Source organism: Eulemur rufifrons, chromosome 24 (assembly GCF_041146395.1).
Source record: "Eulemur rufifrons isolate Redbay chromosome 24, OSU_ERuf_1, whole genome shotgun sequence".
In the NCBI taxonomy this organism is placed as follows: Eukaryota; Metazoa; Chordata; class Mammalia; order Primates; family Lemuridae; genus Eulemur; species Eulemur rufifrons.
The window spans coordinates 5,445,525-5,460,882 of record NC_091006.1 but is presented as its reverse complement, the minus strand read 5'-3'; the positions used below and the strand labels follow the sequence as shown (position 1 = coordinate 5,460,882).

The 15,358-nt window shown below is 40.0% G+C and overlaps 1 protein-coding gene across 1 annotated transcript; it reads right to left on the bottom strand.

Moving 5' to 3' along the window:
• Positions 1–12,051, bottom strand: ZNF527 (zinc finger protein 527). Its single transcript, XM_069458334.1, has 5 exons — positions 11,971–12,051; positions 8,607–8,684; positions 5,703–5,829; positions 4,979–5,074; positions 1–1,574 (listed from the first exon to the last, which is right to left on the bottom strand). The coding sequence occupies exons 2-5, from the start codon at positions 8,637–8,639 to the stop codon at positions 1–3; spliced, it is 1,830 nt and encodes a 609-aa protein (XP_069314435.1). The 5' UTR covers positions 8,640–8,684; positions 11,971–12,051.
• Positions 12,052–15,358: the final 3,307 nt, after the last annotated feature.

Here is a 15,358-nt window from a genome sequence, read left to right as displayed (position 1 = left end):
TCAGAGGGTTTCTCTATTATGAATTCTCTGATGTCGTCTAAGGGCTGAGGCACAGCTAAAATTATTCCCACATTCATTACATTTATAAGGTTTTTCTCCAGCATGAATTCTCTGGTGTAGCCTAAGGGACAAGATCTGATGGAAAGCCTTCCCACATTCATTACATTCATAGGGTTTCTCTCCAGTATGGATTCTCTGATGTTGATTCAGGTATGAGCCACAACTGAAGGCTTTCCCACATTTGTTACATTCAAAGGGTTTCTCTCCTGCATGACTTCTCTTATGGTGAATTAGAACTAAAGCATCACCAAAGGCTTTCCCACATTTACTGCATTCAAATGGTCTCTCTCCAGTATGAATTCTATGGTGTCGATTAAGTTGTGAGTCAGTCCTAAAAAACTTTCCACATTTGATGCACTCATAGGGCTTTTCTCCGGTATGGATTCTCTGATGTTGATTTAGGTGTGAGCGATAGCCAAAGGTCTTCCCACATTCGCTACATTTGAAGGGTTTCTCTCCTGTGTGAATTCTTTGATGGAGAGTAAGGGCTATGCGTCTGCTGAAGGCTTTTCCACATTGATTACATTCGTAGGGTTTCTCTCCAGTGTGAATCCTCTGATGTTGATTAAGATGTGCACTCTGTCTGAAGGCTTTGTTACATTCCTTACATTCATATGGTTTCTCCCCTGTGTGAATTCTCTGATGTTCAACAAGAAAGGCAAAACGGCTAAAGGCCTTCCCACATTCATTGCATGCAAACGGTTTCTCTCCAGTGTGGATCCTCTGATGTTGAGCAAGGTGTGCACTCTGCCTGAAGGCTTTGTTACATTCCTTACATTCATATGGTTTCTCTCCAATATGAGTTCGCTGATGTTCGCTGAGAAAGAAGTCATGGCTAAAGGCTTTCCCACAGTCATTGCATGCATATGGTTTCTCTCCACTGTGAATTCTCTGAGGTTGAGTAAAGAATGAGCAACAGCTAAAGGCATTACCACATTGATCATATCCATGAGGTAACTTTCCAAAATGAGTGGTCTGATGTTGAGTAAGTAATGAGTGGAAGCTTAAGAGATTTGAAAAATCATTACTTTCATAAGGCTTTTCACCAGAAGGAACTCCTATATCTTTAATAAAGTGTGTACTCTGGTTGAATTCATCACATTCATTACCTATGAAAGACTCCTTCTCAGTATGGAGTCTTTTATATTCAATTATGACTGAATTTCGGGGGAAAAGTTTATCATAAATATCAAATTTATGTACTTTTTCTATAGTGGGAACTTTCTGTTGTGTTAAAAGTACTGACTCCAGGGGGATACTTCTCCCAGAATTATTATATTCATTGTCTCTTTTCCCAATAGAGATTTCCTTAACAGTTGTTACTTGCCTGAAATGCCTCTCTTGATTTCCATGATGCCGTTCAAATTCATCCTCATATTTCCAGGCTTCTCTGAAACTGGAGCATTCAAGTCCATGACTTGTCATTCTTTCAATTACCATCCGCTGGGATATTTCTTCATCATCAGTGAACCATTTTGGAGATAATTCCTTGATTTCACACCAAGCTTCCCAGTCTGAAAAATATTAAGAAAGAAAATGTCTCTTTTTTTCCTTTGTGAGGAGAAAGAAAACTATTATAAAAGAAACTGAAAATTTTAACTAGGGGGAAGGAGAGGAGAAAGCACATGGTTCTAACATCTTCAAAATATAGCCATATAATATGAACAAAAGACAAAGGAAACACAAAGAATGAAGAGAGCTAGTAGGGGAAGGTATATGTCTTGGTGATGGGGAAGTGGTAATAGGGGAAACAGATAAAAGGCAGGGCATCAAGAGGCAGACAAAGCTAAATGCCAAGAAGATAAGGGATTGAGGATGGTTGATTAGATCATAACCACAGTTTCCCTGCCTCTAGTCTTTAAAGACGCCAGTCCATCCTACACTGGTATTCATAAGACTGAAAGCTCCATCACAGCAGGGCTTGATGTTCACTCCTTTTTCTACCACTGTTGCATCCAGTGCCTAGGACAATGTCAATATGTTATTGAATGAATGACTGCTGCCAGATTAATTTTCTCATAATAACTTTTTCCACTAATGATGCTCAAAAAAATAGGAAAATTAGCCTGGTGCAGTGGTGCACACTTGTAGTCCCAGCTACTTTGAGGCTAAGGCAGGAGGACTGCTTGAACCCATGAGTTTGAGGTTGCTGTGAACTGGGCTGACGCCACGGCTGACTCTGCCTCAAAAAAAAAAAAAAAAAGGAATAGGCTAGTAGGAACAAGGAGGGTGCAACAGTTTTCTAAGGATCTATTTTATATAATTCTGATTCTTAGAAGCATAGTATGTTTCAGATACACCCCAAAATAAACAATCAAAGCCAACCAGGATATGGTAGAAACTCAAAATGGAATACAAACCAACAAGTAATCCTAAAATAACTAACCTGAGTAAGTCTGGAAAACAGTATTTTAACTGGCTACTATAACACTAAAGACAAAAAGAGCTATACACAAATACCTGAATCTAGTTAATAAATTTGTTTCTCACAGAAGAATAGGTTCGAAATTCTGAAACTGTGCCAGGCCTGGTGGCTCAAACCTGTAATCCCAGAACTTTGGGAGGCCAAGACAGGAGGATCCCTGGAGTCCAGGAGTTCGAGACCAGCCAGGGCAATGTAACAAGACCATGTCTCTACAAAAAAATCTTTTTTAAAAATTAGCCACTCATGGTGGTGCATGCCTATAGTTCCAGTACTTGGGAGGCTTAGGCAGGAGGATCACTTGAGATCAGGAATTCAAGGTTACAGTGAGTAGTTACAGTGATCTATGATTGTACCACTACACTCCAGCATAGGCTACAGAATGAGACCCTCTCTCCAAAAAAAAAAAAAAAAAGAGAGAGAGAGAGAACAAAAGAAATCAGGAAACTATGTGTATCCTAAAATTGAGCAAATAATATTGCTTCTCATTGTGAGAAAAAAATACAAATAAGTAAAGGAGGAAGGCTACAATAAACCCTGAAGCAAGACTAGAATCAAGTTATTAATATAAACTAATAGTTTTAATATATAAAAAGGTAGAGGCAGAAATAAATATAGGGATGTGTGTGTGTGTTTGTGTACATACATATATTTCCTAGCTATATGTGCTGTGAAGGCCTAGATGCAATGACATCCCAGTAGCCTAGAGCATCCCTAGCACCCAGACCTTGGTTTCTAAACACCATTTCCCAATAAAAGCAACCAGGGCTCCTTGGGGAAGGGGCTGATTCAAGGCTGGGACAAGGAAAACAAGATGAACCTGGAATACCTTGTAGTGCCCAGAGGGAAGGAAGTGCTTAAAAAATGGATTGGGGGAATATCAAAAGGTCAAAGGAACCGATGTGAAAGAGATCCGAATGGCCAAAGCTGGAACAATTTGTACAACAAAATAATGATTCACTGGATTTACTTCATAGGAAAAAATAAACATCCATAAATCCATAAATATAAAGATAAATCCATTTAAATTCTATGAAGTCATTAAATTCTATGAGGTAAATTGGGTTTACTGCATAGAAAAAAATAAAAATCCGTAAGTCTATAAATATAATTGAATATATAAGTAAATGAGGGGGAAGGAAAAGCTCTTTCCTACAGAACAATCCCAATTAATATATGTAAAGAAAAAAGAAATGGAAAAATCAACATTAGGTCAACACCACAGTAATAACTTGCAGACAGGATCCACAATGGGTGCTAAAATTAGTGGGCAAAATTTCAGAAGAAACTGAACAGTCTGAAAGTATCTTCCTCAAGATATTTTATTAATTACAAATAAACATATAGAAACTTTACAACAGAGAAACCAAGCATATACAACCTTCATCAAGTGAGCAAATTTAACATCATTGATAATATGACATGTCAACATTATGAATCCTTTGGTATGAGGCACTGAGAAAGACACATTATTTCTGTGGCATTCTTTTAAAAAATGCAATACCTCAATGTAATCATGAGAAAATATCAGATAAACCCAAATTGAGTGCAAGCAGATATAATGAGCCATTCGTCCAGAGTGAAGCATATCTGAAGATTCCAGGAGAGATTTCTCCAAGATGAAAGCAATAGATTACCTAATGTGTCTGAGTGCCTTGAAAGATTTAGACAAGGGGAGTTGGGAATTCAGTTAGAAATATGTATTTAGAAAACTAAGCAAAAAAACCAAAAAGACAAAACCCCCAAATCATTATTAACTGTGGGGAAAATAAAAAGTTGTACCAAAAAAGTAATCTTGGTATATGAACAGCATGGCTATGACTAGCACTAAATAGCCATAATAATGTAAACACTGCAAAGTGATTAATCAAAATTAAGATATTGATAAAACAGGGAATGGGAAATGTGTACATTTGTATGTCTGCACACGTGTTGGATTCAGAATAACAAAGTGCTAAATCTTTATTGTCTTAGTAAGAAGATCTTGAATAAGGACTAAACCTGAAAAAACAATCAAGAAGCAGCAGCATAAACATGTTTTTAGAGACATGAAGGGAACATCAAAAGAAGCTACAAAAGAAAAGGAAGTATACTCCTCTAGGGAGAGGCAAACTGGGGAGCAGGGCAAGAGAATCTCTTTTTTAAGGGCAAAGGCCTTGTAAAACTACTTGACTCTTTAAACAATGTGCATCATAGCCTTGATAATAATCTTGATAAAAATAAAACTCTAAAAAAAAAAAGTCTAGTAATGTATACAATTCTAACCATAAAGGGAAAAGAAGAGCTGAGAAGGATTGAGATTCTCGGTATAGGTAGACTAGAGAGTATAATTTGATAGAAATAGGGAGAAAAGAAACCCAAGGTGTAGATGAGGTTTCTAGGGAAGCACATGCTAAAGAGATTTCAGTTCTCATCTGAAGCCCCGGCCAGCGTCCTCATGGCTACTTAGGCAGGTACTTTACAACAGCCCTCCCTGCCTGGTTACCTGTCACTCACCTGCGCATTGACTGTGTGACATCTCTGCCTCCACCATCCAAGGATCCTTTCCTTGCTCCAGTAAAGAGATCATGTTGGGCTTAGAAATGGAGAGTCCTGTTTCCAGGGGAAGAAAAATGAGAGCGGGAGACAGACAGACAAATCAACATGCTACAGCTGTTCCAGGACACAGACCCAGTCTCTTGGTCATCAGGCAAGAAAGGACATTAGAGGAAGGGCCAGAGAATGGAATGATGCTTGTGTGGATGATGAGGAAGATGAAGCTTCTTCCATAGCAGTGGTTCTCAAAGTGTTATAGCAGCTGCAGCCATCATCTAGGAACTAATTAGAAATGCAAATTCTTAGGCCCAACCCAGAGCTACTGAATCAGAAACTACAATGGCTCTCAAACTTTAGTAGGCATCAGGATCATTTGGAGAGCTTACTAAAACCCAGACTACTAGGCTCACTCTCAGAGTTTCTGATTTTGTAGGTCTAAAATAGGGCCCTATAATTTGCATTTTAACAAATTCCCAGATCATGCTGATGTTGCTGTTCCAAACTATCATTCTACAGCAAAGGGACTATTCATTTCCAACTCTATGAAACCACTTCAAAACATTTCCTGGGAACAGGAAAGAGAAATTCAACTAAGCACTTTCAAGATGCCCTAGATAGTTCCAATGGAGGAAGCAAAAACTCCCCAGAGGGAAGATTTTTAATTATGGGAGAGAAACATCCTTACCAAGCCATACCAAGTTCCTATAGTTCTCCAACATGACATCTCTGTATAAATCCTTCTGAGATGTGTCCAGCCATTCCCACTCTTCTTGGGAAAAGTTTAGAGCCACATCTCTGAAGGTCACTAACCCCTGAAATAAAAAAAAAAAAAAATTCTTATTGACAAGTGCCCAGACACTCACATGGTCCTAGCAAAAGAGATGAATTCTGCCAGAGTTTAAAGCTCTAAGTAATCCAAGGAAAATAATTATTGGAAAACAATTACATGCAAAGGTTTGTCAAATACTTTGAGAGAAAGAAAAATATTAGAAACAGACTCATCTCTTGAAAATTTTACATTTTTGTGAAAGACATATATAATAAGAAAAAGATTATAACATGAAACAGCATATGAACAAGGGCTAAGTTGTATGTTATATATACTAAATATAAAGAATTTCTTATACAGAGAATTCCATTATATTCCCCAAGTTGGGATATCACGTGAGACACAGTAATGAAGGAAGGCCTTGAACTGGGCTTTAACAAAGGGTATGGTCTGAAATTTAGACTCTAGGTATATAAGGCGAAACTTCCAGGAATGTATCCTGAAGAAATAATGAAGTATATGTGAAGAGATTTAGATAGCATTTTCAATGGCAGATTATACAAAACATCTGGAAAAAACTTACATTTCCAAAATTAGTTTAGGGTGGCTATACCACTGAACTGTAGGCTGTATGAAGGGAAGGATACCTGTTTTACAAACTGATGTATATCCAGTGTTTATTATAAAACTTACCACATTGTAAACATTCAGTAAATATTTGCCACTCAGTGAATAAATGGTGAAGTTTCCTATAACATATCCATATGAAGAGTATTCAATGCTTAAAAAAATGATAGGGTTCTAGTTTGTAGAGTATGTTCTCATTCTTTATCAAAAATAATGAAATATCAAATATAGTTCTTCTACATAGTGGAAATATGGATGAATATTTCCATATTTATATGTCTGGAGGAAAAAAGTTACACAACTACGTAGTGTTGCATAACTTCCATGTGCCCCTCTAGTCTTCTCTGAGTCCTGGGACGCTGACCTATACTGACTGCATCAACAAATTCCCTTGTCTCACCCCATTTTCAGGTGGGTTCAGCCACATACAAGAGATGAAAGGAAGGTAGGTAAGGCAAAATTATTCCTCTGGCTCCCTCCTGAAGCACCACACTGGGTGGTCTCTGTTCTTCAATCAAAGCTGATAGTAGCTGATGGCTGTTGAGGGCCCCTTCTCCATACAGCTCTCTCTGTCTCTGGATTCAGGTATAAGGCCAGTAAAGGAGCTCTGTTGTTATGAGCCCCCTGGTATAACACTATCCTTTGTAGTTTCTCTATATCCCGATAATATCTTGTAAATAATCTCTTCTTGAGTTTCTTGTTGGAACTCTGATTGATAAACTTGTTGACCCAAAGTACTTCTAGCATATGACCAGAGTTCCCTCAGAAGCACTGCAAGACAACTCGACTACATTTCCCTAATAAATTTACTCTCCCAGTCTCCTGACAACAATTTGATACCTCTGTCTCTCTCTCAAACCACCAACTCCTCCCTTGTTCTCACTTTGAACTTCCTCATCTTCCTGCCACCATATGTATTTACCAACCAATATCTACATGCATACTTGTGTATGTTGTCTTCCCTCAGTTACTACAGATAAAACACTAGGCTCCTTTCTAAGACCAATCCCTCCACTTGTCCACACAAGGACATTGTCACCTCTCTTTTGTACTACCAACTTTTCTCACTTTACTGTATCATTCCAATCAGTACAAACTGATGCAGTATCTTCCACCTTATAAATAAATAGATTCCCTTTCATGATCTCACTCTAGCTATTGTCCCATTTCTCTACTCCTCTTAATAATAAAACTCTTCCAAAGAGTTGTCTAGACCAGTGATATCCAATGGAAATATGTGAGCCACATATGTAATATGTGTCTGAATATGTAAATATTCAGAAATCAATTCTTGATTCCCAACTCACTGCACCCTGTCTTTCCATCTCAGTAAATAGCATGACTATTTATGTAGCTGCCCAGACAAAAATCTTTGCAGTCATTCTTGACCTCTTTCTTCCTCTCGTACTCCAAAACCAATCCCTCATCACATTATTTTCTATCTCCAATATATACCCAGAATCGCACTGTTCCAATGCCACCACCATGGTGCAGGCTGCTATCACCTCCCACCTGGATTATTGCAATAGTCTCCTGAGTGGCTTCCCTGCCTTCCCCCCTACTCCTCTGCTATTTTCCTTTTAAAGCACAAATCAAAGCACATCAGAAACACTCCAGTGGTTCTCCCTTACACAACAAAACTCAAAGTTCTGATCATAACTTTCAAGGGCCGACATAATTTGGTCCCCAGCTACCTCATAGTGCTCCTTTCCCTCCAGGGATGCTGACTCATTGCTACTCCTGGAACACACCAAACATGCTCCCCCCTTGGTAACTTTGTACTTACTATTCCTTCTACTCTTAAAGCTCTTCCCTAGATCTCCACAAAACTTAATTCCTACTTTCACTGACGTTTGCTTTGCTTAAATGTCACTTCCTCAGAGAGGCTATCTATAACCTCCCTATTTAATAGAGCACGTGATAATATACTCTAGCCCTTACTTCACTTGTACTCATCTCTAACTCAACAAATCATGATCCATCTAAAGAGGATAGTTCCAATTCATCACATATTTGAGTATAACGCTCAGTAAAAAAGGTATCAAATGTTTTATAGAAGCATTATTTGAACAAAATGTGGAGAGAGAAAAATAGAGAGGGTGTTCACTGGACTATTTGTGACTCTCCCTCTGGTCCCAAAGTCCTGAAAAATGAAGTGAAATTTATGAAAACAAAATGAAAACATCAACTTACCTGAGACATGGTTTTACAAAGTCCAACAGCCATTCCTTCTTCCTTCTTCAGTTTTCTCTTTTGGAGAAGAACAAAGTCCTGACAAGAGAGTTAAGGAAGAAAAAAATGACATCCCAGCCCTGTGTTGTTGGTCCAAGATTCACAAAGAACTATTGCCCCTGTATGGTCCCCATCTCCTTACATGAGCCAGCCTCATGTTTTCCAAGATCTGAGAAAAAGGCTAATGCTGAACTTAACCCTCTGCAGAAGTCTTAAGCTATATTGAGGACACATCACCTAAACTCAACAAAATCTAAGTTTATCCCATGGCCAACAAGGCAGTTGGCTGCACTTTTGACCTCACTTTCTACCCTTCTCTCCCTTGCTCACCCCACTCCAGGCAACAGGTCTCCTTACTGTTCCTCAAACACTTTACATGCCTCCTTCAAGGCTTTTGCCTTTGCTTTTCCTTGTGCCTGGAAGCCTCTTCTTCCGCATATTAGCATGGCTCACTCCCTTTCTTTATTCCTGTCTGTGCTCAGTTGTCACTACATCAGAGGGTCTTCCCTGAAAATTCTATCTAAAGAGAACCCCTCTTCCAGTCACTCCTTTTTGCCTTATCCTGATTTATATCTCTTCTTAGCATTTATCACCACTGAATGTGTTATATACTTTTTGGTTTGTTTATTGTTTGTCTTCCCAAACAAGACTGTAATATCCAAGGGAGCTAGGATTTGTTTGGTTCACTGGTGTATTCTAGTGCTAGAACAATACCAAAACCATTGTAGGTGCTCAAAAATATTAGATAAATGAATAAATCTTATTGTGCCTCCTATAATATAAATATAAAATGTTACTCATATTGTGTATGTTAGCAGTGCCCAACCCTTTTGGCACCAGGGGCCGGTTTCATGGAAGACAATTTTTTCATGGATGGGTGGGGGGGGGTCAGTGGGGGAGATGGTTTCAGGATGATTCAAGAGCATTGCATTTATTGTGCAGTCAAACCTCTCTGCTAATGATAATCTGTATTTGCAGCTGCTCCCCAGTGCTAACATCACCACCTCAGCTCCACCTCAGATCATCAGGCATTAGATTCTCCTAAAGAGCATGTAACCTAGATCCCCAGCATACACAGTTTACAGAAGGGTCTGGACTCCTATGAGAATCTAATGCTGCCACTGAGGCAGAGCTTATGCAGTGGTGTGAGCCATGGGGAGCAGCTTCAAATACAGATAAAGCTTCACTCTCTCACCTGCTGCTTACCTCCTACTGTGTGGCCTGGTTTCTAACATATTACAGACCGGTACTTGTCCATGGCCCAGGGTTGGGGACCGCAGGTGTATGTCATTTATCTCACTTAATCCTCACAAAACTACAAAGGTAGGTATTATAATTATTTTACTAATAAGTGAAATGAGGTTCAAGAAGCTTAAACAACCAAGTCAAAGTCATAAGAAGTGTGATTCAAAAACTCTTTCAAGAGGCCAGGATGTCTGAATGGGAAATATTCAACAAAACCTGAGGAATGGATGCCATATATTCCTTAGGAAAAAGCATCTTTAGAGATGGCCTATGTTACCTTTATTACATGACAAAAATGCAGCCTGAGGGAAGCATTGCCAAATTTTAATACTAAAGCAATAATAAATTGTGCACCCTAAGTTCCTTGTCCTCTCAGAGACAATATTTCTTCATTCTGAAAATGGAGAAAGTTGTGTTTGACCTAGAATTCAGGATACATGACCCCCTAATTCTGGGCCACTCTGCACTAGCCAACTCAGTCTCTAGGAAAGTTATTTCCTTAGTGCAGTGAAGCTTGAAATTGTCTATAAAGCCTCTGCAATCTGAAAGGAGAATCAATGTAGTCTTCTTGGCATCTGGGAGTAGAAGCACCTGCATAAAAGAAATTTCTTTTCAGTTTGTTTGTTTTGTTCTGATAGCTGTGTATCCCTTGGGTAATATGTTTCTAAGTTTAAAATGAGCCATCTGTCTTTGAAAGAAGGTGTGATGGAAAAAACTTGGGTTTTATTTAGCTTCTGGACACAGGCTGACTCTCCATTCTCTTCCTCATTGGCTACATGACTTCAGGAAAGTTAGTCCATCTCTCAGAACCTTTCTTTCCTCACTGTCAAGATTGCATGAGCCAACACCTGGCATAGCAAAGTACCCTTCTTTCTGCTTAGATTCTACATACACATCTAGAAATGAAATGAGAACTTTTTTTTTTAATTAACTAAGAAATTCAAAACCAAAAACCTAGCTCACTTGGTACGTCAAAAAAAGATCCATGGATCCAGACTCTCTCAGCACCAAACACTGAAGAATATTGACAAGGACAAAGCTAAAATCTCAAAGTCAGTGATCTAAGGAGAAGACTGGGCTTTCAGATTGGGCTTTCTTCCCTCCAAAGCAGCCACTGTGAGGATGGCCTCACTACAATATCTTTAGGTCCTGTGACTCACAGGGGAGTAAAAGAAGAGACCCAGATTAAGTTCCCATGTTCTGAAGGTTCCTAGCCCAAGAATAGAGACAGTCCTCTCCAACACCCTCAGAATCCAGGGCTCCCACGTGGAAAGATCAAGGGAGTTTTGTAATAAAAAGCTAGAACTCTAGAGCCAAACTGCTTGGGTTTGAGTCCTGGTTCTGTCACTTATGAACTGTGTGAACTTGGGTAAGTAATTTTAATCTTTCTGTGCCCCACAATCACAGAACAGGTCCCACACAATCAAGCCCATGATCTCACATACATACAAATTATCACCTAATCACAAACATATACATGATCACACACTTACACCCATAATGCCACATATATACACAACACAAAGATGGAGAGATGGTCATACATAATTTCTCCAACAGAGAGACAGTCACACAATCACACACATGGTGGCATACTACACAAGGTCATACATCTTGTCACAATTACACTAAATTATACCTACAGAAACAGATGGTCATGGTCACACAATCACACTTGCTGTCACACACATTCAAACACAGTTGTATTTGCAGAGACAGGTGGTCAAACATAATCACACACACATTCACGGACACACACAATGTCACATCCCAGTGTCTCACAAACCCATACACAGTTATACTTGGGAAGACAGTTACACGCAAACATATATATTGACAGTTTTTTCCCCAGAGACAGTCACATTCACGCACAAGCACACACACACGGTGACACACAAGATCACATTCTGTCACACCTACAGCCTGTCACAAAATTAATTATATACAGTAACAAAGTGACACGCTGTCACACACATACAACATCCCTGGCGGTGCCCGCAGAGTCCCCATCCTTGTCCCGGCCGGTCGACCACCAACCCGGCCCTGACCTCCCGCTCTCGCCAGGGCCGGCCTAACTCACCTCCCAGCGCCGCGGGCTCTGCAAACTGGCCCCGAGACCGGGACCCGCGACGTCACGTCCCAGAATCCTCAGCGAGGTGGAGCGGGGCGAGGACCGAGGCGTGCAGGACTCCGAGCTCTGCGGGATCTTAAGCAGCGACACAGCGTTTCCCTCAGACTCAGAGAACCACAAGCTCCAGAACGCTTTGCGACACGGCCTTCTTTGCCGAACTACATTTCCCAGAGAACCCCACGACCTGCCTGCATTTCGCGCCTGCGCTGTAGGTGCTGGTACAGGGCCCGTGCGAGGGCGGGGGCGGCGTAGAGGGCAAGCTGTGTGCGACCCCAGGCACGCGAGTGACCCTGAGCCAGTGTGTGTGAGAATGCGGTGAGGCTGCGCTCATGGGGGATGGAACGCTCGGGTGTGGCGGTTTGTGTGGGACTTTGCTACACACCTTTGCGCTTGCGCACCAAGGGGGCGACGGATGCTGTCAGTGCAGTGAGCTTCTGTATTTTAAATAACATCCCCTGATTGTGGGTCATTGTGTGACAGACTTGGGTGTGTCACGCGGAGGACGTGAGAGTGACTGTGGGTGAGAGAGATTGGCTGACATTGGGGGTGGCTGTTTCTGTAACTGTGTTCTTATCCCAGAGGTCGCAGTTTACCTGAGAAAGGCGGCGGAGCTTCTTTCTTTTGTTTCTGGGCTTGCCACTGCAGCGGTCCCCAACCTTTTTGGCACCAGGAACCGGTTTCATTGAAGACACTTTTTCCACAGACCGGAGCAGGGGAAGGAGGGCCAGGCTGGGGTGGGGGGTGAGAGGAGGGGGTTATGGTTCTCCCTGAAAGAGGCAGTTGTTTGTACTTTGAAACGTTATCAGGTTCTAGGCATCCTACAACATCGACAATGCATTCTTTCACAATTTCTACATCACTGAATGGCTTCCCTTTTCCCCCCGGAGTATATAAGCTACTTTATAAGTTGCTTCAGTGGCATTATTTCCAGGTCTTATTGCTGCTTGAAAGTATTGTCTTTGCTTTTGCTTCTCATCTTTTAGTTTCTGCAGTACAACCTTTTACGTTTCTCCGTCTAATTTTAAGTATTTGTGTCTTTATGTGTGTTATAATTCTGATGAGCACTGAATTTCTTTAATGTTGATATTGCAGTATCACGAAGCAAGCAAATCATTTTATCTTCAGCAGAAAAAAGATAATACTGCAATTCCCAATCCTCATTTTAAAAAAATCTCTTTTCCTCCTTTAGCATTCTCTTGGTGTTCTTTGACATACATGATGGGCTGTTAACCAGACAGAATTTTAAAAAATACTGTTGAGCTGTGTAATTGTTTCACGAATTCCACTTTAGACAGGAGTTCGAGACCAGCCTGGGCAATGTAACAAGACCATGTCTCTACAAAAAAGATCTTTTAAAAAAATTAGCCACGCACGGTGGTGCATGCCTATAGTTCCAGTACTTGGGAGGCTGAGGCAGGAGGATCATTTGAGACCAGGAATTCAAAGTTATAGTGAGTGGTTACAGTGATCTATGATTGTACCACTACACTCCAGCCTAGGATACAGAAGGAGACCCTCTCTCTAAAAAAAAAAAAAAGAGAGAACAAAAGAAATTCTGAAACCACGTGTATACTAAAATTGAGCAAATAATATTGCTTCTCATTTTGTGAGAAAAAAATTACAAATAAGGAGAAAGGCTACAATAAACCCCAAAGCAAGACTAGAATCAAATTATTGCCCCTGAAGACCTTCCAGTGGGACAAGGGTGGAGGTGGAAGACAGTGATACTGATGATCATTGACCCTGTGTAGGCCTAGGACATTGTGTGTGTTTGTCTTAGTTTTTAATATAAAATTTAAAAAAAAATTGTAATAGAAAAAAGCTACAGAATAAGGATATAAAGAAAGAAAAGTATTTTTATACAGCTTTTCAATGGGTTTATGTTTTAAGCTAAGTCTTAGTACAAGAGTCAGAAGTTTAGGCCGGGCGAGGTGGCTCACGCCTGTAATCCTAGCACTCTGGGAGGCCGAGGTGGGCGGATCCTTTGAGCTCAGGAGTTCGAGACCAGCCTGAGCAAGAGCGAGACCCCATCTCTACCAAAAATAGAAAGAAATTATATGGACAGCTAAAAATATATATAGAAAAAATTAGCCGGGCATGGTGGTGCATGCCTGTAGTCCCAACTACTCGGGAGGCTGAGACAGGAGGATCCCTTGAGCTCAGGAGTTTGAGGTTACTGTGAGCTGATGCCACGGCACTCACTCTAGCCTGGGCAACAAAGTGAGACTCTGTCAAAAAAAAAAAAAAAAAAAAAAAGAGTCAGAAGTTTAAAAAATTTAAAAATTTATAAAGCAAAAAAGTTACAATAGCTATTGAAGAAAGAAAAATATTTTTATAAATTTGGTGTAGCCTAAGCATACAATGTTTATAAAGTTTACTACAGTGTACAGTAATGTTCTAGGCCTTCACGTTCACTCACCACTCACTCACTCACCCAGAGCAACTTCCAGTTCTGCAAGCTCCATTCATGGGTTAAGTGCCCTATAAAGGTATACCAATTTTATCTTTTATGTCATATTTTTACTATATCTCTTCTATGTTTAGATACATAAATACTTACTATTGTATTACAGTTGCATACAGTATTCAGTACAGTAACATGCTGTATAGGTTTCCATCATTAGTGTAGCCTACCAGTTCCTACAAAACTTGGCCTGACATTAGCTCCATGACCTCAGCTCCTACTCTCTTTGCACTCACCTGGAACCACAGTAGCCTCCTCCCTCCTCAGGATTACTTTTAAGTCCTTTTAGAGCATTTGAAATCACTCTCTTCTCTACCTAAAATAATGTTTCTCTAGACATCTGAAAAACTTTCTCCCTCTCCTCCTTCATGTCTTTCACAAATATCTTATTTGCTGACAAGCCTACTGAAATTCCATTTCCCACCTTAGATTTTATGTTCTTCCCTTGCTTGAATTTTTCTCCATATAATGTATTGATGTGACAGATCATGTATTTTACTATGTGTTAACTGTCTTTTCTAATGAGTCCAGACATTTTTTGTGCCACATCCTGAGACTTATATAAGTATCTGGCCCCAGTGATGCCCAGTAATGTCCATAGAAAAAATTAAATGAACCAAAGGGTGCCAGTGATTCCTCACTCAAATACTTAGATTAATTAAGAGCTTACTATATACCAGGTTCCATTTTAAGGTCTTTTCTTGTACTAGAATATAGAAGTTAAGAAAATATTACAGGTAGGAAACAGTAACTAACATTTTATAGATGAGAAAATAGAAGCACTCCCAGGTTAGCAGTGTGAAATAATCACACAACTAGATGTCAGAATGAGATGAGGACATTAAAGTTTATCGTGAAGAAAATACTATGCCC